This window comes from Pezoporus flaviventris, unplaced genomic scaffold (genome assembly GCF_033815535.1).
Source record: "Pezoporus flaviventris isolate CSIRO_AGI_PZ_B2104156 unplaced genomic scaffold, CSIRO_AGI_Pfla_v1 ptg000035l, whole genome shotgun sequence".
NCBI classification, from domain to species: domain Eukaryota; kingdom Metazoa; phylum Chordata; class Aves; order Psittaciformes; family Psittacidae; genus Pezoporus; species Pezoporus flaviventris.
This window is the reverse complement of record NW_026892583.1, coordinates 3,077,167-3,104,354: the sequence shown is the minus strand read 5'-3', so window position 1 is coordinate 3,104,354 and position 27,188 is coordinate 3,077,167. Positions and strand designations below refer to the sequence as shown.

At 46.5% G+C, this 27,188-nt stretch overlaps 3 protein-coding genes across 17 annotated transcripts in view; all 3 read right to left on the bottom strand.

Moving 5' to 3' along the window:
- Positions 1 to 197: 197 nt before the first annotated feature.
- On the bottom strand, positions 198 to 8,660 carry PSMC3 (proteasome 26S subunit, ATPase 3). Its single transcript, XM_061462185.1, has 12 exons — positions 8,525 to 8,660; positions 8,293 to 8,373; positions 5,141 to 5,266; positions 4,913 to 5,017; positions 4,763 to 4,825; positions 3,610 to 3,747; positions 2,027 to 2,170; positions 1,658 to 1,806; positions 1,077 to 1,173; positions 784 to 929; positions 532 to 613; positions 198 to 417 (listed from the first exon to the last, which is right to left on the bottom strand). Exons 1-12 carry the CDS (start codon positions 8,549 to 8,551, stop codon positions 307 to 309), a joined length of 1,269 nt encoding a protein of 422 aa, XP_061318169.1. The 5' UTR covers positions 8,552 to 8,660; the 3' UTR covers positions 198 to 306.
- A 336-nt stretch (positions 8,661 to 8,996) lies between these two features.
- On the bottom strand, positions 8,997 to 22,013 carry RAPSN (receptor associated protein of the synapse). 3 transcript variants are annotated; one of them, XM_061462187.1, is made up of 9 exons: positions 21,875 to 22,013; positions 18,399 to 18,622; positions 15,613 to 15,951; positions 14,239 to 14,397; positions 13,844 to 13,942; positions 13,626 to 13,748; positions 10,804 to 10,857; positions 9,994 to 10,193; positions 8,997 to 9,195 (listed from the first exon to the last, which is right to left on the bottom strand). In XM_061462187.1, the coding sequence occupies exons 2-9, from the start codon at positions 18,612 to 18,614 to the stop codon at positions 9,123 to 9,125; spliced, it is 1,263 nt and encodes a 420-aa protein (XP_061318171.1). In that variant the 5' UTR covers positions 18,615 to 18,622; positions 21,875 to 22,013; the 3' UTR covers positions 8,997 to 9,122. The 3 variants fall into 3 exon arrangements, with proteins under 3 accessions (XP_061318171.1, XP_061318172.1, XP_061318173.1); XM_061462188.1 differs by lacking the exon at positions 21,875 to 22,013 and having other exon boundaries at positions 18,399 to 20,742; XM_061462189.1 differs by lacking the exons at positions 8,997 to 9,195; positions 9,994 to 10,193; positions 10,804 to 10,857 and adding an exon at positions 12,567 to 12,660.
- Positions 21,890 to 27,188, bottom strand: part of CELF1 (CUGBP Elav-like family member 1) — a 66,154-nt gene continuing 60,855 nt past the window's right edge. For 12 of the 13 annotated variants that reach the window (XM_061462178.1, XM_061462176.1, XM_061462179.1 and 9 more), the window contains one exon: positions 23,409 to 26,458. The gene's annotated coding sequence lies outside the window, so the exon portion shown is untranslated. Of the gene's footprint in view, positions 22,023 to 23,408; positions 26,459 to 27,188 lie in introns of those variants that run through there. The other variant, XM_061462168.1, reaches the window with a different exon arrangement.

Here is a 27,188-nt window from a genome sequence, read left to right as displayed (position 1 = left end):
ATCCACTTCAACATACACTTACTTACTGCAGTATAACCTGTTGGTCCTCATTCAGAAGCAGCAGACTAGGAGTTAATCCAGTTCTAGGAAGAGGCTCCAAAAGGCAGCATGATGGGCACCATGACAGGAGGGTCTCACCTTCCCTTTTGCAGATGCAGGACCACCACGCAAGGGCAACAGCCCCAACACATCATGGCTTTGTTTTTAGAGGGAAAAAATGCTTTATTTTTTCCAGACAGAAAGTAAGTGGTACAGTCCAGTCTAGTCCTGTCCTCTGCCAAGGCCACAACCTTGACTGGGCAGAGATCAGGCATAGTACTGCAGATTGGCTTTTTTCTTTGCTTGAACTTCCAGGATTCCTTCCATGTAGTCCTCGTGGGTGAGCTCTGTGGCTCCACGGCGGAGGGCAATCATCCCCTAGATGATTAGAGAGGGCACATAAGCACCACATCAGTTCAGAATAACTACTCCACACTAGCTCTCACCCTTCCTTCTTGTCAGTACTTGCTGCTTTAGAGGAGGGATACTTACTGCTTCAACACACACAGCCTTACACTGGGCTCCATTGAAGTCATCTGTGCAGCGAGCCAGTTCCTCGTAGTTCACATCAGGGCTGAGATGGGCAGAGATAAAAAACAGTAAATCTGAGAATAGGTACCAAATAGAAACACAGGTATGGAGCTGCCTTAAAACCCAACAGTGAGCTCTCAACAGAAGCGCCTACCACTGAGGCACCCTCATGAGTGATAAACACAGCCCCAGAAGGCCATGCCTCTGCCCTACCTGACATTCATTTTGCGTGAATGGATCTGCATGATTCTGGCTCTGGCCTCCTCATTCGGCATCGGGAACTCAATCTTGCGATCTAATCGTCCAGAGCGGAGCAAAGCTGGGTCCAAGATATCAACCCGGTTGGTTGCAGCAATCACCTAAGTAGAAGTAGGGTCATCAGTCTGAGACATCTGGAGGACAGGCCTCTCCTCCACAAGGATCCACCAAGCTTCCTCCTAGACACTGCTTTCCATCCCCAGCTAGAGCACCCTGGGCCTCAGGAGCACTCTCTGCTAGATCCCAACCTTGACTTGTGTGTTGGGCTGGAAACCATCAAGTTGATTAAGCAGCTCCAGCATGGTCCTCTGCACCTCCCGATCACCAGCCTTCTCACTGTCAAACCTGAGGAGAAAACAAGGGTAGAACTGTAGAACTATCAGCATGAACCCTGTCCCTATGCTTTTAATCACACAAGAAGACAGAATGAATGCAGTTCATGCTCACTGGCCAAGATCTTACGAATTCCAACTTGAAACTACAGGAAGTTCTACCCTGATGGGGACTGCGACTCAAATAACTGTCAGCAGCAGCTAAGTCTTATTATGTTCTTAGAGCTAAATGGAGCTACTGTTGTCCAGGCCCAAGCAGTAAATGATGATGAACATCATCTCTATGTTACTGATGCAGTTATCAGAAAACAGTTTATACAGCAGGAGTCTTATCAGATAGACCCCAAGTCTCATGAAATTAACTCATGAGCCCAAGGACTGTGGGCTTTACACTGTTTCTGAATAGGCCATGCTTTAAGCTAGGCTTCCCTCACACACACAGGTAAAGGGGGCTGCTGGGCAGCTCCCAGGAGCTTTACACATGGCCTACACCTCACCTTTTAGTGCCAATGGCATCCAGTTCGTCAATAAAGATGATGGAAGGAGCTTTCTCCTTGGCTAGAGCGAAAGCATCACGTACCAGCTTAGCTCCGTCACCAATGAACATCTGCACAAGTTGTGGACCCGCAAGCTTCAGGAACGTGGCCTGGGAAGTGAAAAAGAATCCTATCCCTTGTGTCTCAACAGGGTCAGTTCTGAGTACTACAGAAAACCCTTAATTAAAAGACCCAAGCAAGAAAACAGACAAGAAGATCCCAGCCTTGTAACACTGATTTATATGTACAATCCCTCTCCCCTTGGAGATGTTCTTACTCTTTTTCAGGTACTACTCTACAGCAGCACATGCTTTCTAAGGTTTCTTTTACCTTGGTCTGGGCAGCACACGCTCGAGCTAACAGTGTCTTCCCTGTTCCTGGAGGCCCATACATCAGGACTCCTTTGGGTGGCTGAATACCCAAGTTCTCAAACTTTTCCTTATGGTTCATTGGCAGGACAATGGCCTCCACGAGCTACAGCAAGAGGAAAATATTAACAGATAAAGCCATTCTCCTTCACAGATTCGGGCTGCCTGCTCTGAGCTGAAGTTCTGAGCTGTAGTTCAAAGACTGTTGTTCTGGCACTTTTGGTGCCATCTTAAGGCATATCAAGGATAAGAGGGTTATGAGGGGCAGTCAACATGGCTTCACCAGGGGGAAATCATGTTTGACCAATCTCTTAGCCTTTTATGAGGAAATAACACGGTGGATGGATGATGGCAGAGCGGTGGATGTGGTCTACCTTGACTTCAGCAAAGCATTTGACACAGTCTCCCACAGCATCCTCACAGCTAAATTGAGGAAGTGTGGACGGGATGATCAGGTAGTGAGGTGGACTGCGAACTGGCTGAAGGAGAGAAGCCAGAGAGTTGTAGTCTATGGGGCTGAGTCTAGTTGGAGGCCTGTAACTAGTGGAGTGCCTCGAGGGTCAGTACTGGGACCAGTATTATTTAATATATTCATCAATGATTTAGATGAGGGAATTGAGTGTACTATCAGCAAGTTTGCTGATGACACTAAGCTGGGAGGAGTGGCTGACACACCAGAAGGCTGTGCTGCCATCCAGTGAGACCTGGACAGGCTGGAGAGTTGGGCAGGGAATAACTTGATGAAATATAACAAGGGAAAGTGTAGAGTCCTGCATCTGGGCAGGAGCAACCCCAGGTTCCAGTATAGGTTGGGAAACAACCTGTTAGAGAGCAGTGTAGGGGAGAGGGACCTGGGGGTCCTAGTGGACGACAGGATGACCATGAGCCAACACTGTGCCCTTGTGGCCAAGAAGGCCAATGGCATTCTGGGGTGTATTAGAAGGGGGGTGGTTAGTAGGTCGAGAGAGGTCCTCCTTCCCCTCTGCTCTGCCCTGGTGAGACCCCATCTGGAATATTGTGTCCAGTTCTGGGCCCCTCAGTTCAAGAAGGACAGGGAGCTGCTGGAGAGAGTCCAGCGCAGGGCAACGAAGATGATTAAGGGAGTGGAGCACCTCCCTTATGAGGAAAGACTGAGGGAGCTGGGTCTCTATAGTTTGGAGGAGACTGAGGGGTGACCTTATAAGTGTATATAAATATATAAAGGGGGAGTGTCACGAGGATGGAGCCAGGCTCTACTCAGTGGCAAACAATGATAGGACAAGGGGTAATGGGTACAAAGAGGTTCCACTTAAACTTGAGAAGAAACTTCTCAGTGAGGGTGACAGAACCCTGGAACAGGCTGCCCAGGGAGGTTGTGGAGTCTCCTTCCCTGGAGACATTCAAAACCCGCCTGGACACATTCCTGTGTAACATTATCTAGGTGTTCCTGCTCCGGCAGGGGGATTGGACTAGATGATCTTTCGAGGTCCCTTCCAATCTCTAGCATACTGTGATACTGTGATACTGTGTTCTCAGTCACATCAGGAACTAAATATGAAGTATTACCTCTTGGATTTGCTTATCCAGCCCCCCGATGTCACTGTACTGCTCTGTGGGTCTCTCATCCACTTCCATGGCTTTCACTCGTGAATCATATTCAGTAGGTAAAGTCTCCAAGATCAAGTACGAGTCTTTATTCACCCCCTGTAAACACAAATCTTTTAACAGGCACTTCAGATAACAACTAACAAACATGCAATCACAGATGATTCACCAGAACTCAAGGATGCAGGAATAATCAGCTGTGACACTGGTATTCACAAAATCCCTCACTGCACAGCGGACAACACCACAGCTCCTCAGCACATGCCAAAAAAGAGGAGTTCAATCTACTTACAATACCAAAGGCTGCGTTTAAAAAGCTTAGTAGATGGTACCCAAATTTTCAGCATCTACTTGTATGTATAAAGAACACAGCCCTTAAACTACTTTTCTATACTACAGATATGACTGAACCCATATGTCCTGGGTTCAGCAGTAGCAGTCATTTTTCTCCTTCTTAGTAGCTGGTGCAGCGTTGTGGTTTTGACTTTCAGCCTGGGAACAGTGCTGATAACACCGATGTTTTTAGTGGCTGCTCAGTAATGTTTAGTCTGAACAAGGACTTTCTGAGCTTCATGCTCTGCCAGGGAAGAGGGGAAGCCGGGAGGAAGCAGAGACAGGAAACCTGTCCCAAACTAACTAAAGAGGTATTCCATACCACAGCATGTCATGCCCAGTATATAAACATGGGGAGGTTACCCAGAAGGGTTAGATCACTGCTTGGTCAGGCTGGGTATCGGTCAGCAGGTGGTGAGCGGTTGTATTCTCTCCCCTTGTTATTTCCCTTGTCATTATTATTATTGGTGGCAGCAGCAGTGGTTTGTGTTATACCTTAGCTACTGGACTGTTCTTATCTCAACCTGTGGGAGTTACATTCTTTTGATTCTCCTCCCCATCCCTCCGGGAGCCGAGGGAGGAAAAGGGGGAGTAAGCGAACTGCTACGTGGTTTTTCTGAATTACTGACTGCACTTAAACCACGACACCATAATATCTTTTTATTAAGATTTTAGTATAGAAATGGTCTTAGAGGGCAGATTTGTCTCCTTTCTGAAGGGCAAGATCTAGGCAGTTTTTCTAGTAAGCATCGTATCTAACAGTCACAACAGCCTCACTCACCACTAAGTCTCCAGGCTTCAACTTCTCAGCATCAACCAACCCAATAACAGGCAGGAAATATGTCTGCGGAAAAAGATCAAAGTAAGCAAAGCCAGCAGAAGGTGGTCCTTTTCAGCATTCACCACACCTAGCTGGGCACGTGGATCTTACCTGACGTGTAGATGTCTTGATCACAGCACACTTGCCCTTTCGCTGGGAATCCAGGTCAATATTTGCTCCATCCTCCTCCTGGTCATTGGGGTCAACATCCAGCAGCTGCAAATCAGAATGACAGTTAAGAACATACCATGTCTGAAATTACTGACGAGTTCCATGCCCTCCTCCTGTCCATACTGCACACACTTGTCACACTGCTGCAGAAGAGTGCCTTGCTCTCACCTCGATAACGTTGGAGACAAGGTATGGCAGGGTTTTGTTCACTTTGATCTTCTCACTGTTCTCTTTAATCTTGTCTTTCATGGCTTGAAGCTCATGAGTCACTCTCAATACTTCACTCTTCATAATCTGGAATCAGTCACAGATGAAAGAGGTAGGGATCAGAGTAGAAGGCCAAGGCAAGATAAAATTCATACATTATTCCAAAAGTAAAAGCTATGAAAACCTAAATCTGAGGAAATAGTGATTATAAAGGGAAACCTAATATAAAAAGAGGAAACGCAGCAAATTAGCCAGCACTGGTTAGGAATCAAGGCTACGCAATCCATTCTGGTCTCCTACTAATCAATATCCTGAAATAGTTTCTTCCCAGCATCACAGGATAGCCTTACCCTGATCAATGCAGCAGCTTACAGGGTTGCAATATGACCTAGATAAAGCAGCTGTGTTTTGGTTTGCATTTTTTAATATATACAGACATACAGATAACCAGGTGACTAGATATACACATACACATGCATATCCATATGCGTCCATATACACACACCTATTTTAAAGTTATGTTTTTTAGAGAAGAATTGGGACCAATACTATTTTAATATCTTCATCAATGACACAGACAGTGGGATCGAGAGCACCCTCAACAAGTTTGCAGATGACACCAAGCTGAGTGGTGTGGCTGAGGGACAGGATGCCATCCAGAGGGACCTGGACAAGCTTGAGAAATGAGCCCATGTGAACGTTATGAGGTTCAACAAGGGCAAAGTCCTGCACATGGGTCAGGACAACCCCAATATCAATAGCAGCTGGGGGATGAAAGGATTGAGAGCAGCCCTGCTGAGGACTTGGAGTGAATGAAAAGCTGGACATGAGCCGGCAGTGTGTGCTTGCAGCCCAGACAGACAACTGTACATTCAGGGTCTGACTGGACAGGGTTCTGAGCAGCCTGATCTGGTTGAATATGTCCCTGCTCACTGCGAGGGTGTTGGGCTAGCTAACCTTTAAAGGTCACTTCCAACCCAAAGTATTCTATGATTGTATGATTCTATTACCTGTCAGAAAAGCAGCTCTGTACATCCAACAGTCAGTACATTTATACCCAAGACCAATGCACACAATACAGGTGTTTCTCAGTGCTGTCTGGCTGACACCCACATACTTTTCCTCCCTTTCCTGGTTACTCAGAGTTTGAAAACGCACCAGTTTTGTGATCCTCAGTGAAGCAACTGTAGTCCCATATGATCTCAGGAGAACTGGTCACATCTGAACTGGTTTATGTGATTCAGTTTAATGGGGAAATCACAGAATCATAGAATAGTTCGGGTTGGAAAGGACCTTAAGATCATCCAGTTCCAACCCCCCTGCCATGGGCAGGTACACCTCACACTAAACCATGTCACCCAAGGCTCTGTCCAACCTGGCCTTGTACACTGCCAGGGATGGAGCATTCACAACTTCCCTGGGCAACCCATTCCAGTGCCTCACCACCCTTACAGTAAAGAACTTCTTCCTTATATCCAATCTAAACTTCCCCTGTTTAAGTTTGAACCCGTTACCCCTTGTCCTATCCGTTCCTCTCTAAAAAATTATCTTCTTAAAACTCTTGGTACCTAAGCTTAATACTGTGCTGTAACACGTACTTACTCACAGGACAGGACTGTTACAGGAGTCAGTACTGTACCTGTCACATACAAATGCAAAACATTCAGAATAATGGAATTATTAGAATAATTTAGCATTAGTCTGAGAAATATTCAAGGAAAACTGCATGAAGGGAGGGTGCCAATAAACATTTCTCCATTACGATGCTCTTACTATAAAATAAAGACAACTTTTACTCCTTACTATGTTCTGCAATTTCAAAATAAGACACTCATTTAACGTTGCTGCCTTTAAAAACCAGGTATGTTAATATGTCAGAATCGCTAGTGGCCTCTGAAGCACTAGGATCAAGTTGCTCTCTAGAATTCATGAAACAATTTATCTCAATACTACTAAAATCAGGCAGCAGAGACAAGCTTATACTAAAGTTAGGAGAGCTCTTGTGTGAAACAGGTCTGTCTTGGGCCAGGTCTACCCAGGTCTGTCCTATGTAATACCTTGATGAATGGCCTAGAGAAGAGGAGGAGTGCACATGGGAAGGAAGAGCACCTTGCAGTGACACAGGCTCCTGACTGGCTCTGAGGAAGGGGACCTGGGGGTCTCCATGGGCAATAAACTGAACAGGAGGCAGCATCATGCCCTGACAGCAAGGGTGGCAAACAGCACCCTGGGCTGTACTAACAGGAGTGTAGCCAGTAGATGGAGAAAAGTGATCACCCCCCTTTACTCAACATGTGTTAGATCCCGTCTGGAGCAACTGTTCAGTGTTGTTCCCCTGCCCCTACAGCAAAGACATTGATAAAGTGGACTGAGTGCAGCACAGGGCCGCTGAGATGGCCAAGGCAAGTGGAGCACAGGACCTGTGAGAAGCAGCTGAGGCTTCTTCAGCTGGAGAAGGGAACTGCTGTAGAAGGTACAAAGAAGACAGAACCAGACGCTTCACAGCAGCGCACGGTGGGCAGATGAGACAACAAAGACCAAAACAAGAAAGGTTCAGCCTGTATGTAAAGCAAATCTTCACCCTTACAAGGACAGTCAGGCTGTGGCACAGAACACCCACAGCAGTGGTGCAGTCTCTGTTGAGACGCCCTCAATATCCAAGCAGATGAAGCCCTGAGCAGCCTGGGTTACCGCTGGCCCTGCTCCGGGCAGGACGTTTGACCAGAGATCTTCTCAAGTCCCTTCTAAGCTGAGTTACTCGATGATCCCACCTGAACCAGGCCGCGGAACAGACCCCCCCTCCCCTGGGCCTGCAAGAGTTGGGAGGCCTTCAGCAAGTGCCTCCAAAGCTCTGCAGAACATCCGACCCGTCAACTCCCTGCTCTTTCAGTACTCCGACCCTGCCTTCGGGGCTCACCATTCCCCAGCCTACCGCTCACGATCGAGATAACCGCATGTTATTTTCTATTGCCCTGGTCCCTGCCCCACTGCTCAGCTTCCCCGCGCCCTCCCCTCAATGCAGCAGCAGCAGCGCAGGGCTCCCGAGGCCCGGCCCGGCTCAGGTCCCCTCCCCTGCCCTGCTCCCCCCGCGGCTGCCGGCCCCTGGCCGCTACCTTGATCTCGCTGTCGAGGAGGCGCGTGCGCTGCACGATCTCCTCCGTGGACATCTTGAGCACCTCCTCGCCGACGCCGTCCTGCGGGGCACAGCGGCAGCGTCACCCTCGGCTCAGCCCGGCCCCGGCCCCGGCCCCGGCCCCGGCCCCAGCCCCAGCCCCGCCGCTCCCCGCCCCACCATCGTAGCCCCAAGCCCGGCGGCAGCCCCAGCCCGCGGTCCCAGCCCCTCACCTCGGACTCATCCCACACCGACGCCATCTTGCAGCGAGCGAGCGACCGCACAACAAGGCGACTTCCGGGCGGCAGATTCCGCGCTCCTCACCCCGGCAACAAGGCGGGAGGCGGCGGAACCAGCAGCTCGGCGGCCCCGCGTCCCTTCCTTTTCCTCCTCCTCGGCACCGCACCGCGGCCGCAGCCCCTCCGCTACCCCCCCTCCTCCGCAGAGCGGCCCGACGGCTGTGGCGAATCTGCGAGCGCGGATGGTGAGGGGAAATCACCACGAGGATCACGTGCCCCGGTAAATCTGCTGAGTGATGGCCCCGCCGCCATCTTGGGGCGGGGTAATGGCGGGGCCCGGCCCAGGGCGGTGCTGCCCCGTGAGGCGGAGCGGAGCGGAGGGAGGTGGTGCTGCCCCGGGACAGGCCGGGCCGTGCGCTTTATTGCGGTCAGTGCCCGTACAGAGAGCGCAGCCGGGCCGGGCCGAGGGGATCCGGCTGCTCACCCGAGCACGGCGGCCGCTGAGGCGGGGCCGGCGCAGCCCGAAGGGGCCCGAGCACAGCGGGGCTGCCGCAGTCCCAGAGGCGCAGCCCGAGCCCCCCCCGCGGCAAGGTCAGACGTAGCCGGGCTTCACCGACAAGCGGCGGCAGTTGGGGCAGCCCCGGGTCCCGTTGGTCTGGAGGCACCTGCAAAGGGAGGAGGTTGGTTGGGGGGGGGGAGGCTCTGCTCCCGTTTCCTGTATTAACCCCCTCGCATGGAAAATGCGCCCTCCCGCTATGATCCCCCTTCCAGCCATGCCGCGGAGGGCCCTCAGCACGCCCCTTTCACAAGCTGCTGTAGTGCTGGAGACAAACCCAGAGGGCTCACTGAGCATCTCTCAGCGCTCAGTAGTTTGATCCTAACGCTGGTGTCACTGGGGGGCTTTAAATTCTTAAATTGTGTGTCTTTACATTGTTAATTTTCAGCACCAAGTGTTCTGTTACACTCACGTTCCCCCTAAAAGTAAAATAGTGGTAAACTTTCATGGCAGTAACGCAGTAATAGACTGGACACCTTCACCTCTGTGTCTGTACATGAGAGAGAAAAGGCGGGGGGGGGGGGGGGGGGGGGAATTCAGGGGAACAAATCCAAACTACCCTGGGTGTGGAGTAATTCACTAAGAGTCTGAATTGGGCTGGGCACCTGCAAGGTGAGGACACTGCTGAGCTACCATTTAGGGGACAGGAGTGAGATGGGCAGTATGGCTAAATCCATCCCCCATGGGAGAGGGTTGGAACAAGATGATCATTAAGGTCCTTTCCAACCCAAACCTATGATTCTATGGAATCTCACCCTTCAAAGCCATGAGATTCACAGCACTGCAATGGGATCCTGTAGGGCAAAGCAGGACAAAGACCTAGGGAACAGCCTGCATAGGGCTGTCCTACTCTGGTCATCAACAGCTCTTTCTTACAACTAATGTCATAGTACTTCCAGCTCATTACTTTAAGTGGAAGAAGTGGGAGCAAGGCAGCGCCTGGAGCTGGTTGTTCTTCTCCCCAATGGACTCTCCACACATGCCACAGTACAGCTCCATCTCCTCCACGCATTCATGGAACTTCACTACGTGGTCACGCAATTCTTGCTGCTGCCCCTTTGTGCGATAGATCCTTTCACACAGGCAGTGGAGCTTCAGCAGGCCAAGCTGCACACAAAGGGTGGAAACGAGAAGTGAACAAGGTGAAGACAGACCAGGAACAGGAGTGGGAACTACTTCGGCCCCATCAGCCAGCTAGAGAAACACCAGCACAGAAACTTGTCTGAGGGATAGGACCATGCATAAGGACATTTGGTCTCTCAGCACTTCCTGCCATTAACCCTGCTTCTCTGTATCACCAGAGGGGACACCAGGTTTGAGGACATCTGCAGCTCTTTCCCTCATGGTTTTCCTCAGCGATCCATGACATCCACTGCACTTTGCCTCCAGCCAACACACAGTTCAGCTGCTGCTCAGGACAATAATCTTTTTAAAGAACAGAACCCCAATACTGTAGCTCTCTGTTTGTTTAATATCCCATTTTTACTGCTTCCTGTTCCCCTTTGCTCATCCCACTGTGACTCCTCCCTCGTTTTTCAGACCTGCACACTGATGATCATCTGGGCAACTGCCCATAGTTAAACACAACAAATCAAGTTCCAAGCGTCAACTTGTTAGCACAGACACAATAATCAGCAAGAACAAGTCTGGATATTTCAACACTTGGCTTTGTGTTGAAACCTACAGAAAGTGCTGAAGAGAAGCTGTAGGATCCTACCTTGTTCCCTAGTCCGTCTGCCAGCTCCTGTGCTTTTTCAATGCTTTCCAGAGCCTGTAAATGGAGAGCACGCATCATCAGTTCTCAGTCTGATATATTAAGACCAGACTTGTGTGAATGTCCTATGGGAATTATTAAAAGAGAGATAAACAGGTAGAGAGTAGAATTTGGACATAAACAAGCACCACTAAACTCTGGAGATGCAAGACAACTGTCTGGCAGACTTCCCCTCTCTCCTAAGAGTTCATCCATAAGAAAAGCCTGGTTTCTGAAAGACCACAAATAATCCCAAGAGCTGTGTTTCTGCTCCAGCCACAGGGTGCAAAGTGGGGGGATGATGTCGGCAGAGGCTGGCATTTCCAAGCAGGAGGAATACAGACTTAAACTCAGTCACACATGGCCATAGGTGTTGGGATGAAGCACAAGCAAACCAAGCCTTTTCCCCCTCCAGCCCTACAGGTTCAATAGTTATTGGGCAACTCCAATTACTCTTGTACAAGAGTGGAGGAAGGGGATCAGCACCACCAACACACCAAGCTCTTCCATTTTCCCCCTGCTGTTACATATCCACTTTGTCCTACTTGCACATGGTGTAATACAGGAGTGTACTGCTATCCATCTTTTTCAGTCTGAAGGAAGGTTATTTAGCAGAGCAGCTGTTATCCAAAATGAGTCCCTACTTTCTGCTAGATGCCATAGTGTTCCTCACTGTTCTCAGCATCGGTCTCTTTTTCCAGAACTGTTCAGATCTGCTTCAGGTTTGTCCAAGGGGAAGAAGAGGTCTCCCTTGTGATGCAGTAGTTTATAAAACTTCTACCCTATATTTTGGCATTAACTATTCTAGGAGATGGGGACCCGATGAGATGAAAGGACTTTGAATACAGAGGAGATGGCATTAGACCTGTGGTGGCAGCAACAGCCTAGGATAAGGAATGTGCAGAAGAAGGAAGCAGGAACTGAAGGCTACCAGTTAGAACATAACTGCAAGCTGTGCCTAGGGAAGAGTGTCTGTGTAGAAAACCCTGAAAATGACTGGGACTAAGAAGCAAAGTGAAGCATGTGGGGTGGGGGGAGAGATGCTGAGAAGCTCAGGGGACAGTTGGCTTGGAGAGGAATGTGAGACTGTACGAGAGTTTGGGCGAGCAGCCTGAGAGGATCTGCAATAGTACTGACCATAGGATCATAGAATAGTTAGGGTTGGAAAGGATCTTAAGATCATCCAGTTCCAACCCCCCTGCTGTGAGCAGGAACCACATGCAAATGAAAGGAAATGGATTAACTGGCTGAGGAGACTGGGAAGATGGAGGAAGCTAGGACAAGAATAGGGAATCTGTAAGCGGAGAGTTAGCAAACTGCTTTATTAGGTAAATGAGGAGCATGAGAAATGGAAACCGGGATTGGCAAGTTGAGGAACGGGCTTGGGTGAGTATTCAGAGCTGTGACATCTGAGGAGGTCACATTTGGAAAATGGGAATAAGGTCCCTGACCCATGAGGGCAGATTCCCCACTTATGCCTGGAGCAGAATATAAGATTCATCTATTTATTTTCTTGGGTTTGGTAAGGTGAAGACTTGTGCAGTGCCTTCACCAGGCTCTCACAAGTGAGAACTGCTTGTGGTACCAGAGGGTGGCAATGGCTGGGTGTGCGATCAGCAGATGTAGGGGTTTGATGAGTGCTCTGAATGTTCTCTACATGGAGGTCTACCTGCTGTGTTCTGTCCCATCTTTTGAACATGAGATGAGGCTGGGAAGGGATTATTACACTGAGCTGAGTTTTTAAATCCAGTTTCTTCTTCCATTGCAAACAGTGTTTACTTGCTGAGACTGCAAGGTGTACCTCACCCAACTGATTCCCTGCTGTAGGCAAAACAGATGCCGACAGCACTTTGAGCTTGTCTTTTCTAACAGACACATACTTCATTTCCTAATATCTGAGATTCTCTGTTTAAGCCAAAATTCTTTGTGTCTCATATGAGTGATAAGTGTGAATCTTCACCATATCTACACCCAAAGCAGCATCCTGATGTGGCACTGCAAAGGCATTCCAGGTTCTTCAGCATTAGTTCAAGGCTAGCCTTTTGAGCATCTCATTCTGCAGCCCAGCAGTGTTCCTGCAATGCAATCTGCTGTATCTAGTGCAATCTGGATTTTAACTTATATATGCTGCCTAAGCATTTTCAAAGTAAGTAAAATCACCCCCTTGCATTATATTGACCAGTTGTTTATTCCCAGATGATTTTTCTGCCCTCATTTCTCTGTTTCACAGAATCCTAAGGGTTGGAAGGGACCTCAAAAGATCATCTAGTCCAACCCTCCTGCAAGAGCAGGGTAACCTAGAGTACATCACACAGGAACTTGTCCAGGCAGACAAGTTTCTCTAGGAATTTGATGCCACGTTTGTCTGCAAAGCACATGGTGGAGCTGTAGAGCTGTTTAAACATCATCACTATTACAACGAGCTTAACTTATAACTGTTAAGTAGGCAGTGGAATCTATTTCAGAGCATAAGCAGAAGCTGATTGGCTACAGTGTAGGAGTAGGCTTCCTTCCCTTAGTGCTGGTTTCTCAGTGTAGTGCTTAAAGTCATGAGGATTGACTGATGAGACACTGGTGTGTTAGCAGTCTGACTCAGAATGGATGTTCATACTGTTAGTAACAAATTCCTGGCTGAAAGAGACCATTTGGAGAAGTGTAACTGTACAAGCAATAGACCCTGTTGATAGAACCAAGAGGTACAGGTGTCTACTGCACGTTGATAGGCACACAGTGCAGAAAAAGCCATTTTGCTCCAATCTTGTTTAATAAACAAGTTTGTAACTGACCTTGTCCAGCTCCTTCTGGATCATCCAGCACTTGATCACTCCAAGCAGCACCTGGATCAGGCCCAGGCGGTTCCCAATCTCTGTCATGATGCTCAAGGAGGAATCATACCGAGGAAAGGCTGTCTGTAGAAGCAGGGAGGAAAACATTTTTTGCTATGGCCTGCTTTGCACACCCTCTTGCTATCCTCTCTGTCCTTCCTGGCAGGAAGGAGCTGTACCTGTATGTCTTTGCGACTGCGATGGATATCCGCAAAGCACAGCAGACACAGCGCTTGCAGAGGCCGGTCACCATGCTGCAGGGCAATCTTCATGGACTCCTGAAAGAAATTGTCTTTGGTCAGTAAAAGAGCTTATTCCTGGTTCAAAACAGCAGGGCTGGGGCTGTGCACTGCAGCCACAGAGTCTTGTTCACATGTTCCTAACCAAGGGGAATTCATAGACCCAAACTTCTGAGCCCCCGTGGGCTATTGAAACTGCAGTTCTAAGGCTGGGACGCAGCAGGAACATGTAGAGCCAAGTGCAAATGCCATGGATATCTCTTCCTCCCAGTCCTGTAGGCAAGATCCCCTTGCAGAAAACCTGTGACAGCTCTGCATCTGCCTGCACCCTGTACCTCACAGCAGTCCATAGCATCTGCCAAGCGCCCCAGTTTCCGATAGGCCACTGCCATGTGATACTGGCTCATTGCACGGTACTTCAAGCTCCAGCCCTTGCCGTAATCATTCACCAGCTCAGCTGCTTTACATGGGAAGAACAAGGCTTTCTCATAGTCCTGTAAGACAGACACATCCACTAGTTACAGCAAAAATAAAGATTAAAAAAGCAATATTTTATTTACTAATATTTCTGTACACCTTTCAACTGCTGCTGCTCACCTTCCACATGCTGCATTTCCCTAGATGTTTTCAGTGGATATCAAACTGTGGAAGGTGGAATTGCCATATACGGAGTTATTATTACCCTCTGGGTTCAGGACACTGGGCAATGAAAGAGCAAATGAATGTTCTAAGGTATGTTGTGAGCCTTACTCTGCAGGAACCATTTACCCTCCTCTATAACCAAAGGCCGAAAACCTTCTCTTCTCTGACATCATCCCTGCTTTCAACATCTACATGGAGCCCTTATGTTCTCCATATGGAAAGTCAGAATCTGGTTATCCATCATATTGCAGGAAAGAGGAACAAAGAATCATGGCCTCACCAAATCCAGAAGAAGTAATAACGTAACATATTTTCATTTTTAGGCATCTTTCTGGATTAAAAGCATTTTTAAAAGAAATCTTACTTTACAATAATTATGTAAAACTATTATCTTTCTAAACCCATTCTCGGGTAAGTTACATGAGACTGCAGAGCTGAAGAAGTCCTCATGTCTTTTAATTCTCTAAGATGCACATAGGAAACCTCAACTTTAAAAGTTTCCTTTCTCCCTTCTTATTTCATACCTTCAAAGTATCCAGCACAATGTTATTGTCTTTATTTTTGGTATTATGAGCGAGGTTTACAGATAGTTCTCAATGCTTCAGTTGGTGAGTTTTCCACTAGTGACAAAAATCAAGACTTTGTGAGGAAAACGTATTTGTTGCTGTTTGCAGTAGAAGTCAGAATTGGCAAATCACCCCCATCCTCAGCTCTTGCCTTGTTTTGCTCACATCAATAGCTATTTGCCTGTAGTAGTGGTGGAAGTAGAGAATCTGTGCGTTCTGGCTGCCAGCCCTGTGTACAGACAGTACGTCCGCTGATGTGATCTTCTTTGTAGCTAAGTTTGATCTTTTCAACACAGGAATAGTCACAGCTGCTTCTGCTGTGCTATATAAACACTGCACTAATCCTGCCATCCTTACTCTGAAGGGTGGTGATTTTGCAAAGAGATAGTAGCTTACAATGCTCTCTCAGTACTTCACTTCCTACAGCAAAGCAATAACCTGAAATCCAGTTCTTTCCTGAATCCATGGCACAATCTCCCTTCTGTCCCTTAGTGACCTCACCTTTAGCTGGGCATAGAAGTTCCCAAGGCTGCAGCAGACTCGACATTCCAGCATCTTGTCGTCGTTGTTGTGTGCGTAGCGTAAAGCCTTCTCAAAGCACTCCAGAGCCTTCTGGAAGGTGCTGAGGCCCAAGAAGGCATTGCCCATGCTGAGGCTCACCTGGCCATTCAGCTGCAGGCTCACTGTGGTACCCTGCATGTTCAGGCAGGTCTTACAGTAAGAGATTGTTTTCTGGAATTCACAGAGTTTCTCGTTGCTGCGAGCCAGGTTCAGGTAGCTCTCTGTAAGGAAATCTGGGTCTTCCAGCTCCCGTGCTGTGTCAATCTGTACCACTGCAAACTTGAAGTAGAAAAGACAGTGTAGACAGTGTTTATAAAAGCATATAGTCGATTTAAATGCAGCTCAAACACCCACAGAATAGCACCGCGTACTGGAGAAATGGCTCATCTCTGAGCAGGGCAAAGTCCAGCAGCACACACTGAGAAGCATTGTCTACACTGAGCAGTTATCTGATGGTTTAAAAGGTCTGTGAGCAGCCTGAAGAAACCTCTCCCTCTCTCCACACATTAACTCGGCTGGTGGTTAGTAGAAGAAAGCTGTTAGATATCCCTAATGAGAAGCAGGACACATCTGACACACCACTGCTCAGTTTTCTTTCACTCACTTTAATCTATTCCACTTTCTCTGAACTCTTAAGATATTAAAGTACCCTTTAATAAGAGTAAACAAGCTGCTACTTTCATCAGTTTTTCCACTAACAAATTTCAGTTTTCACAGGTTTTGTTCTGTTACCTTCAGGATTTGTTGCATACAGTTCTCTTAAATGACTTGAAGTCTCTTTCTTTTAGACTGCACACTCTTCTGAGCAGCAACTCTTTAGTGTTCTGTGGTGAACCAAGCACACTGCTGGCTTGAATTAATACCAGTAGCAAAGGTAAATATATAGCAATTTTCTCTGTATGTATTTTTGTTACAGATTATCAGTTAGGTTTATGGATAACAATTCCCAAGGGCACCAATTACTTCCTTTTCTTCTATAGCGCCAACACATAATAATTGAAGCTACTAGAACATTTTACATTCTTCACAAAATGAACAAAAAAAAAACAACCCAACCACAATTGCATGTATTTGGGGATGTATGTTCTCAGTTTCCTTCACACTGTAGGAAAGCTGATGTATGGACCCAGTACTGTGCATTAGTTCATGGCTCCCTGCGTTCCCTTACCTTTGTACAAGTTCGTTATTTCCCGATTGCCACAGCCTCTTTCCTTGGTGTGAAGTAATTTTTCTCTCCATCATAACCCTTCTGAAATCATAGTTCATTTCATGCTTTTAATTCCGCCTCCTTTTCTCCTGTTCTTTCCTTTGCTAAAGTTTTCCTTCCTCTATTTTTGATTACTCATGGTATAAAATCTTCAGTTTGACTGAAGCCACTTTTTCTTCCTAATACTGGGAAGAACTAAAATTCACCTATTCTGATCCCAGTTTCTGTTCTCTGATAACAAATTAGGGTTCAGGCATATTCTATGATTCTATACTGACCCCACTCCTCTGCTTGTTTCTTGCTTTCCTAAGAAGTCTTCAACTATTTCCTTCAGGTAGCCACATCTTAACCTTTTACTTCTCCCTAATCAGTCTCTTGTTTCTGCCACCACGTAATTCCACATCATTATCAGAATTGTTTCTCTTCAGATGTTTTCCAAGTGTATTAATAACCCTCTTTTCTTCTTCACCCTAAGTATTTGGTTTTAAGACAGGGCATGGGTTTACTAGTAAGATGTGCTCTCCCCCTCTCTAAACAGAGCTACCAAAATCCTTTCAATGAGATGTGGGCTCCTGTTCACATTTTGTGCTAAATGCTGAATAATTACTAACCTAGTAAGAAGCAAACCAAAACTCCAGGAGAAGAATATCAAAACCCTTTAGCAAGACCCTATTTCAGGCTGTGATGGTTTCTTAAGACTATTACAACATCCTCTTGCCTCGTTTCCTAGATTCCCGAGTCACCCTCCCAAACATTGCCTGCTGCTCTCTACGTGCATTCTGTTACTTCTTGCATCCACACGTTGGCTTTTTGGCTCATTTAATCAAACACATTTATCCTCATACTCTTGAAATGCGACTTCAGCTTCTTTCCACCACTCTTCCATCAAGCCCTGTATATCCTTTCTTCTATGCTGTCTTGACAACTGGGAGCTCCTCTCTGACCTCAACATTCTCTCCTGGAATGTTGCCGTCCCCCTGCCAAAAAAGCATCCTCCTTCCCCATTTAATCAGCCCCCTTGCAAACAAAGAACTGTAATAAAACCAATGTAACATCTATATTAGATGTCAAACATCATCTGAACAAGATAACAGATATGTCTTTACAATGTAGACAGCTGCTTATTCTACAGAATCCACATGGAGATCTTTTTACAGACATACAGTGTAAACAGCTTCAAGTGCAGTAAAGGCCCTGTTTCCATCTCTTTTCCTGAAGCTTGGTTGTATGGTGTGCCTGCATGTGGGGAACAGGTTAAGAAAGGTCCCTGTGATTAACTGGAGAACCACAATAACCTGGGAATCCTGAGGGACCAGACCCAATGAAAAGTAGTATTCTGTGTACATTGTGGGCTGGAGCTATTGATAAACACAGTGATTACAGCAGCCCACAGTTTACACTCAATAGCTGGTATGTTCTACTATATACAAAATACCCCCCCCGATTTCACATTCTGATCTCCAGCCATTCTCCGCAGTGGGTACCACATCATGGCATGCATTCATCTCCAGTTCCTTACCTTCAGCATGTCTTTGTATCTGCCCATCTCTGCGTGAGCAGTGATGAGGCAACCCAAAACCCGAAACCTGCCAGCAGGATCCGCAGACTTCTCCAACACCCTCGTCCACACTCGCAGGGCTTTTTCGGTCTGATTAGACTGGTAAAGATGGAGTCCTTTCTCTATCTGTTGCTTTGTCTGGTCCTGACCCATCTCCCATGCATTAAAAAGCCTCATACACTAACCTATAAGGACAACAAAAAGCAAGTGCATAGAAGAGAACACAACATAAAATGCCCTGATAAGAGGAGGGCGGGTTGTGTGCTCAGAAGGTTTGGAGCCATAAAAGCCCACCCATGGCAGGGGGCTGGAGTTGTGGTAGGCAATGGCAAGAAGTGGTTGCTCAGCACTGTAGAATCCCAAATCCAGTGGGCAAATGCCTTGCTTGCTAGGACTCCATCAGTGCATCTGCCTGTCCATTCCCATAAACAAAGAGGAAAAAGCACAACAGGGAGGGAAAGAGAAAAATCCCAAGCAAGAGGAATGAAACTCAACCCGAGCAGCCAGTGCTGGTCTGCTCCCCATTGGCCGCAGCTGCGCCTGCCAGTCTGGCTCACGTGGCTCCCAGGAATGCTACTCAGGCTTCCCAGCTCCCAAGGTCACGGTGAGCCAACTGCCCACGCCTGCCCGCCAGCACACGGCTTATAAACACCCCATGGGGAGACAGCACAGTCACAGGGAGGTCTTGATTGTCTCCTCCCTCTCCCTCCAACCATCCCGTTTGCCAAGCTCTGGTGGTGCTGGGCTAAGCTGGGAGGTGGCAGCCTCAGCTGGGAGAGTAGCTTTAGGAACAATACATGCCTTTAAGAAGGTATGAACTGGGGCTCCAGCAGCTACACATGTGCGGTATTACACTTGCAGCAATGTGCCGGGTACTTTACCAGGCACAAAACTCAGCTCTGCTTTTGGGGAGTACAGCTGGCCTTTTCCACGGACAAAGTTCCGCTCTGGCACAGATTTCCTGGATATGGCACTGAATTCTGAATTTCAGGGACAAGAAACTAACCATTCTGAAAGGCTTTGTTCATGACTGACTTGCTCGCTGCCTTTTGATACCTGTGACGGTTCTCCAAGAGTTTTTAGTTGAAGATGCCAAAGGCACTGCTGAAATTCTGCATCCAGAACTTGCTGATCTTTTATGATGAATGACAATAATCATAGGATGGTTTGGGTTGGAAGCGACCTTAAAGCTCATCCAGTTCCAACCCCCTGCCATGGGCAGGGACACCTTCCACTAGAGGAGGTTGCTCCAAGCCCCGTCCAACCTGGCCTTGAACACTGCTGGGGATGGGGCAGCCACAGCTTCTCTGGGCACCCTGTGCCAGCGCCTCAGCACCCTCAAGGTGAGGAATTCTTTCCTAACATTTAACCTCCCCTCTGTCAGGTTAAAGCCATTCCCCTTGTCCTGTCCCTAAAGCCCCCTGTCCAAAGCCCCTCTCCAGATTTCTTGTAGTCCCTTTAGGCACTGGGAACCTCTGTAAGGTCTCCCTAAAGCCTTCTCCAGGCTGACCACCCCAGCTCTCAGCCTGTCTCCATAGGAGAGGTGCTCCAGCCCTCAGGGAAACTTTGTGGCCTTCTGGACTCTCATGAGTCTAATGACCAAAATGACTCTAATGACCCAAAGCAACAGATTTCTGCACCTTCTGATTGTATATGAGAATTGTTTGCCCAATTAGAGATAGTTTTAACTCTCCTACACACCTTTGAAAGAGTAAAAAAAACCCAGGTAGACTGGCTCCTCTAGGAGTCCAGTTTCATACAGCCATTGATGTGCTGTATTTGTTATGGGCCTGGTCTTGGTTATCTATAGATTTACTCTGTCCTTCCTAAGAAGAGAAGCCAAACTTGAAGGGCAGGGAGGGGGATGCCTCAGGGAAGTCTTGTGTTTTTCAGATACAGAAGTCCCACACGTGTTTTGGGATCGTTTTACAGGCCAAAGAGAAGAAATGGCAAATCAGGGTTTTAATGACAGACGCACATGCAGGGATGTCTCCAGCTGCCTCCCTGCTTCTATGTGAATTTAGTGGTGGTTTTTCCACAAGCAAAGGTAAATACCAACAGCATCATCCCACAGGCCACCACATCATGGCTACCTAAGGAAACACAAACCCAAGGGAGCCTTCCTGAGGTAATGTCCCTAAGGGGAGCAGGACACGCAAGAGTAAGAAACCAGTCTGCCCAAAGGATTTACATCATCCTCATGATCTTAAGGATCTTAAGAGATTCCATCCATACCTGTATCCAAAACATCCTTAGAAAAAGTTTTAGAAGCAAAGCAATTTAAATAGTAAAGTCTTGCTCCAGTCAAGACTGATTCTCTTTTGGGAGTTTATATACTCCATGACATTTGCATTACTAAGTTTAGCATTGTTTCTTCAGAGCCTTGATGTGCCAGATGATGTTCCAGTACAGACTCCGTGTACTCTCAGACTCTGGAAGTAGGAACTGTGGGAAAACACCACAAGAGTGCTGAGGGACAGCTGGTCACTGTGCAAAATCACTTCTGCAGCACTGTTTAAGTTATTATCAAGGTACTTTATAGGTTCTAGGGCTTCCATAAAGGTCCAGTTCAGAATTTTAAGTCTCTGCTCCCTGCAGTAATTCTTATGTGTCTCTCTGGAGGAGGGTGGTGGGATGGACACAAGATGCAGAAGACTGAGCCACATGGAATGCACTGAAAATGGTGAGGCCATCACATTTCAGGACTGGAGAAGAGGCCAGGCACAGCAAACATTGGAGTCTGCTACATAAAAGGATCAAGCCAGGACTCAAGGAAGGGAAAACCAGAAATGACATGATGTCTGCAGAACAGACGACTTTCTAAATTGACCTTCCACAAGTGACCTGCCTGTACCTCAAACTCATCCTGATGCTTTCGGACCACTTCACCAAAGCACTTCTCCCCTCAGTATTCACTGTCAGATTGCACAGAGAAAAAGGCAAAGTGAGAAAAGGATGCCTTGCAGTCTGACAAACCCCATGTAACAGGAGGGGAATGATCCATCTATCCTGCATTTTGTTGATCACACTGTTCTTGTTTTTGAGTTCTCCTATGAAACAATGCTTAGTGTCTTAAGAATCAACTCACAACTCGCTTAGTGAGATAAAAACTTATCCTAGTAAAGTAAGATTGAGCTCCATCAAGCTCATACTGGTCATTTTCAGAAACCAGAAATATATTCTTGATATGGAACATCTCACCCCAAGCCCAGTGCAGCTGCCTAAATAAGGAGGGGTAAATGGGTAGAATCACCAAGACACTGACTACCTGTGCTGCTTCGAGAGAGTAATGGCAGAGTGATCATCAGTCTGTGGCTCTAGTTTGTGCAAGACTGAGGTACAGCTTCTACTGTAAATGGATGGTCCAGTTTCTTCTCAGGAACTGCAAACAAGTAAGCCTGGAAGGTGCATGGAAACTCCAAGTTAGGGAATCTCACCTGTCATGCAGTGGAGCTATACACGCAGTGTAGCTAATCACACAGTCACTTCTTCAGAGTGACCACACTGAGCTGCTTGTCCTCCTCCCCATTGGTCTTCATAACGTATCCTGGTGACTCCTGGCCATATGAAGACAGCAGAACATGGCTGGTAAAGTCAGGAAGATTGGAGTCAAAACAAGTAGTGAAAGGTGGAGGTGGATGTGAGAGGAGAAACTACTTCTAAAATATTCAACATCAGGACTTAATCTGCAGGTTTGTGTCTTTCCTACTGATGTTGACAAAAATAACAACTCATGTGAAACGCAGATTCTTATCAGAGATAAACACACTGGCTCTTGACACATCTACCCCCAGGGCTCTAGTGTCAGCTCTGTAAGATACAACTGACAGAGCTTCATGTAAGGGAAGTCTTGCCAACTTCTTGCATAAGCAAGAATCTTCCATCCTGCCTAAACAACCCCTTTTTTCTGACTCAGTTGTTTGTCTCCATCCTTCAGCTCAGACGTATCTGAGCTGAAATCTCCCCAGCCTCCCTTCTCAACAGCTGCAAATTAACCGCAGGGATCCCAGCACACTCTGCAACAGATGGCTTAGTGCCTCACATCGCAATTGGTGCGCTGCAGGGACAGGAATGCAGCGCTGAATCCCGATGCTTGCAAGTGCTCTCAGATTTACAGTCGTGTAGGAAGTAATGGGGTGGAACCGAGTATGCCAGATAACACAGGAAAAGGACACAGAGGAGAAACGTAGCTGCCCTGAAAGCGCTTGCAGTCTCCAAGATGCAAGACAGGAGAAGGAAAGAGGAACGTCACTGAATTTGGGCTTTCAGAAATGTGTCAAAGTCATGGCCATTGTGGTACTTTCCTTCTGAGAGAGGCAATATTCATGTCAAACTCATGGCAAGTTTCTAAACGGATTATACTTTGCCTACACCAAATACTTGTTTAGTATTCATTTCACATGATTAACATATCATAGTTCTAAAAGCAAAGCGGGTAAACTTCTCCTTATCACAAAACCTGAGCTAGGAAATAATCCCAACCTATTGGTTTCCCTGTATAGTATTTCCAGGACTGGGAGTACTGAGGCAGAACCAGGACAGGTTCAGCAAGCTTGGAAGTGTTCTGCAGGGGTAAGGAGGCAGTGGCAGGTATGGGGCTCATAGGAGCAGTATGAGCTGGTGCCTGTCTAATCCCACACACCACCACGCACATGTGCTGTTGCTATATAGCTGAAGTCTGGGTCACACTGAAGTTATTTAGCCCCTGAAAGACCATGAAGCACAGTGCGTGGCCAGGCAAGTGGCTACACAGTGCCAAATCTTACAAAATGGAGGCTATACAACCCCAAAACCTTTCCCATTTCTACCCAAAGCAGCTCCTCTACATCCAGGGCTATACTGTACATCCAGAACAAGTGGTACTGGACCATGAAGCTCACAGCTAAGTAAATGGAAGATTCCCTCATCTCTCCTCATCTTCCCACCCAGAAAGAACCTCAAGTTTGAGACACAAATACAACACACAAGGACTCTTCTCAAACAGTTTAATAGCAAATAAACAAAGGAAGGTACCACACTTGGCATATACAAAATGACTTGTTGTCGGTGTGTCTGTGCAATTAAAACAGCTTTAAGTTGCCCTTTGGGACAAAAACTAAAAGGAAAAAAAAAGAAAACACACACACACAAAAGGAAGAAAATTCCTTTAACACATACTCGCTCGTTCCAAACTTGTAACAAATCTTTTCATCTTGAAATCCACTACACGAACTCTGCCATCAGATCAGAAAAGCAACGCGTGCTCCTCTGCGTTTTAAACCATTAAAGTAAAATCTGTAATTCTCTACAGAGTACAACACAATTTCACACAAAAAAAAGACATTTTTTGTTTTGCAAATCAAAACAAGAAAAAAAAAAAAGAAAGGAACAGCTCAAAACAAGGTAAAGAAAAGCATTTCTACGACTGAACCACGACTTCGAGTTGATTAAATCCCATTACTGCAGAACAGACTCTACATTTGGTCATAGTGGCAATTTGTTTTCTCGTCACATTGTGAATCACTTTACATTGTTTTCTAGTAGAAAAGGCAAAAAACTGTACAAAACCCCTAGTGTTAAATACAATGTTTGTACCAATAAAAAAGCCCACAGGTTTGTCTCCAAAATGTAAATTTTCTTTTTAAATTATTCACAAAAAGCAGCCAAAAATCAGAAAGGCAGCTGCTGCTCCACTGTCTCAAATCCATTAAAACCACCACAGAACAATTAAAACAACCAAAGGAAGAAAAGGAAAGAAGAAAGGAAAGAAACATCCAACGTTTGGCATTTTGGTTTTCTTCGGATAGTTTTTCCACAGGTTTCTCCAAAGTTCCTGATGGAACCAAATGCTCACGTACAGAAACGTATTGGCAGTTACTCAATACACTGCAGGGTACCAGTGCCCCCCACTGACACACAGCCCTGTGCATTCAGACTGTGGGACTAACAGCAGCCAGCCCACAACCCTACCTCCCAAATAAACAAGGCTCTATCCTTTTATCATCCAGCCTCATGCTTTACTCCCAGGTGTATTTACCATATCCAAACGTGGTCTTTCCTATAAGCAGATTAAGGACTGTCTCTGCAACTCTAGCCAGCATCTACTGAGGATATCCTCAGCCAACTGAGTAGGACAGAAAAGAAACCCTTTTGCATCTTTGCATTCTCCCAAACACTGGACAAAAGTGAGATTTCCATCCAATCAAACACGATTTATTTTCTCAACAAAACCCTTTCTCCTGGGATTTCATTTCACATTATTTTCTACTGTTAAAGATACCTACACAAGCTTGCTTCTCCTTCTGACTGAAACTTCATCACAGTACACGCTCTTCGTCTAGAAGCTACATCCCAGTTTCTACCTGTGCAGATGGGTACGTAGGGTGGGGGGAAAGCCTGCTACCCAGAAAGCAGTAACCTGTTCTAGTTCATTCTGCGAGCCAGAAACAAAAACTGCTTAGCTCATTACCCAATTAAAAACTAAACAAAAAGTAAAAAATCTCCGGAGAGATTCCCCAGCTAAGGCCCTTGAGAAGAGAGCTGGGGATGGTACCCTGTTCAGGTAACAGCTGCAGAGGCTGTTGTATTGTGCTTGTCGCTTGGGAAAAGAGCCAGCAGTTGTGGGACCAGGTTTACAAGTGCTTTCTCTGGGGTATTTCCATCACTTTATTTCAAGAGCTAACCCAGATCCTCCTTTCCAGGATCCTGCCATCAAGGTCTGACTGATGGTATTAAACTGGGGCTGGATGTGACACTAATGTGCCCTGAATGCTACAAAAGCTGTTTCAAAGGAGCCCTAGCTTCAGATAACTTTGGGAACAGAAACACTGTGAAGTTCCCCCACCTTCCTGCTCCCCAGCTATCTCCTTCCACCAAAACTTCCGGTACAGGAACAGTACAGCCAAGCCCCCTGGGTGCCTCTGACAGCACTGGAGATGGAGCAAGGTCCAGGTGCTCTGTCAGGCAGACAGTCTAAGTGCACAGGTAGATGCCCTCAGGTGGCTTCTGATCATATAATTGTCATTACCAAAAACACCAATTTAAAGGATACCTTTGAAACCCATTAAATTGCTCAGTTTTTGCACAAACTATAGAAAACAGAGAGGTGAAGGTGATATATACGAGGGTGTGAAGAAAACAGCAGGAAACATGCAGAACATTTCTGGGCACTATCTTAGTTTGAAGGATTAAAACAGAAACATCACATTTTGCTGAGGAGATTGTAGTTACAAAAAAAGAAACCCAAGCATGCTGGAGCTTAACAAAATACAACATCAACTTTGATCATTTTTTCACTGCAGACTGATAATCACACAGGGTAGCAGGGGAAAAAAATAAAAATAATAATTAAAAAAATCAATAAATCAGGGCAAAAAAATTATGTAGCTACAATCAGAAGAAAAATGTAGTTCAAGTGTTTTCTGCTGATGCCACTCAAGTCACAAGTCTGAACTCATAAAAACACATGCTGTCTCCTCAAGCCCAGAAACCAGATCAGCAAAATGTGACTAGGAAGTCTCCTGAAAGATTTGAGTCACACCATAGATTTGACCTTCTCTTCGAAACTGTGTTGTTTTGTGGTTTTCCCAACTAAAGCACACAGGAAAAAAAACCAAACAACCCTAAGTCTCGAAAGTGATTGGCTGTATGTTCACAGAAATACAAATACTCACAAGGTATGCTAGCAAGGCTGCTCTGAAGACAATTACAAAGAATCAGATTCACAAAATCAAGTGGTTATCTTACGAAGGTCTAGAAAAATAGAAATTCTTTTATATTCAAATGCAAGTTTAAATATTCCCCTGCAGCAGTCTTTCTAGCAAAACCGATTTGGCAGCACGGAAATAAAACAAAACCCAACCAAAAGAAAATAAAAAGAAAGAAACAAACGTAATAAAAATACACATCAGCGTCAAAGGTGAACACAAGGTCAAAGGTGAGAGTTCAAGCATCAGAGAAGCTGAAGAGACAAGGATTTGGACGATGTACTTGAACGCCACATCGACATGCTTTAGGCACAACGATGAACAAACGGCAGGAATCTAGAAAAAAAAACAAACCAGAAAGAGGGAGACCCACTGAGTTACACAGAGCAGTACATCCAAACACGGAGAGAGAGAACAAGAATGGGCACTGTACAATGAGATCTCCTGGGGAAGGGAGTTGACAGGGGAAGGGCAGCACATGCCAACGATGGACAAGTAAAAGTCAAAGTACATGAAGGACACCAAGTAAACATCAAACTGCCAGAAATCAAATCAAAGCAGAGGCCTGGATTTCCCTCTCAACACCCAGTCTGGGGAGCTTTCCACAGCCCAGTGGCACATTGGTTAGCATGCATTCACCTTGCCCTGTGCCCAGTGTCTGCACTAGCTCTGTTTAGGAGGAGAACAGAGCAAGCTCCCTCCCCAGGAGACCAACTCCAAAAAATATGGCTCCAGGGCTAACATTTGCCCACAGAGACTGAGACCATGAGAGACAAGACAGAGGACATAAGGGATTCACAGGTGGTTTGACAGCTGAGACTTTTCCTACACCCTAACGTGGGAGGTTCTTCGGCACTGGTAGCCCAGGAAATCATGTTCTTTCCTTCAGCTACAGTCCCTTCTCATTCGCTAGGAGCCCATGAAACTGGGGTGGGTGATTTGGAACAAAGGGGAGGGGGAAAAATAGTTATACAAGACAAACCCTCCATAGATGAGAGAAGAATTCCTTAAGACTTGACTGCAAGTTAAGACTTGTCCTAGCTGAGTACTTTTCATGCCATTAGAC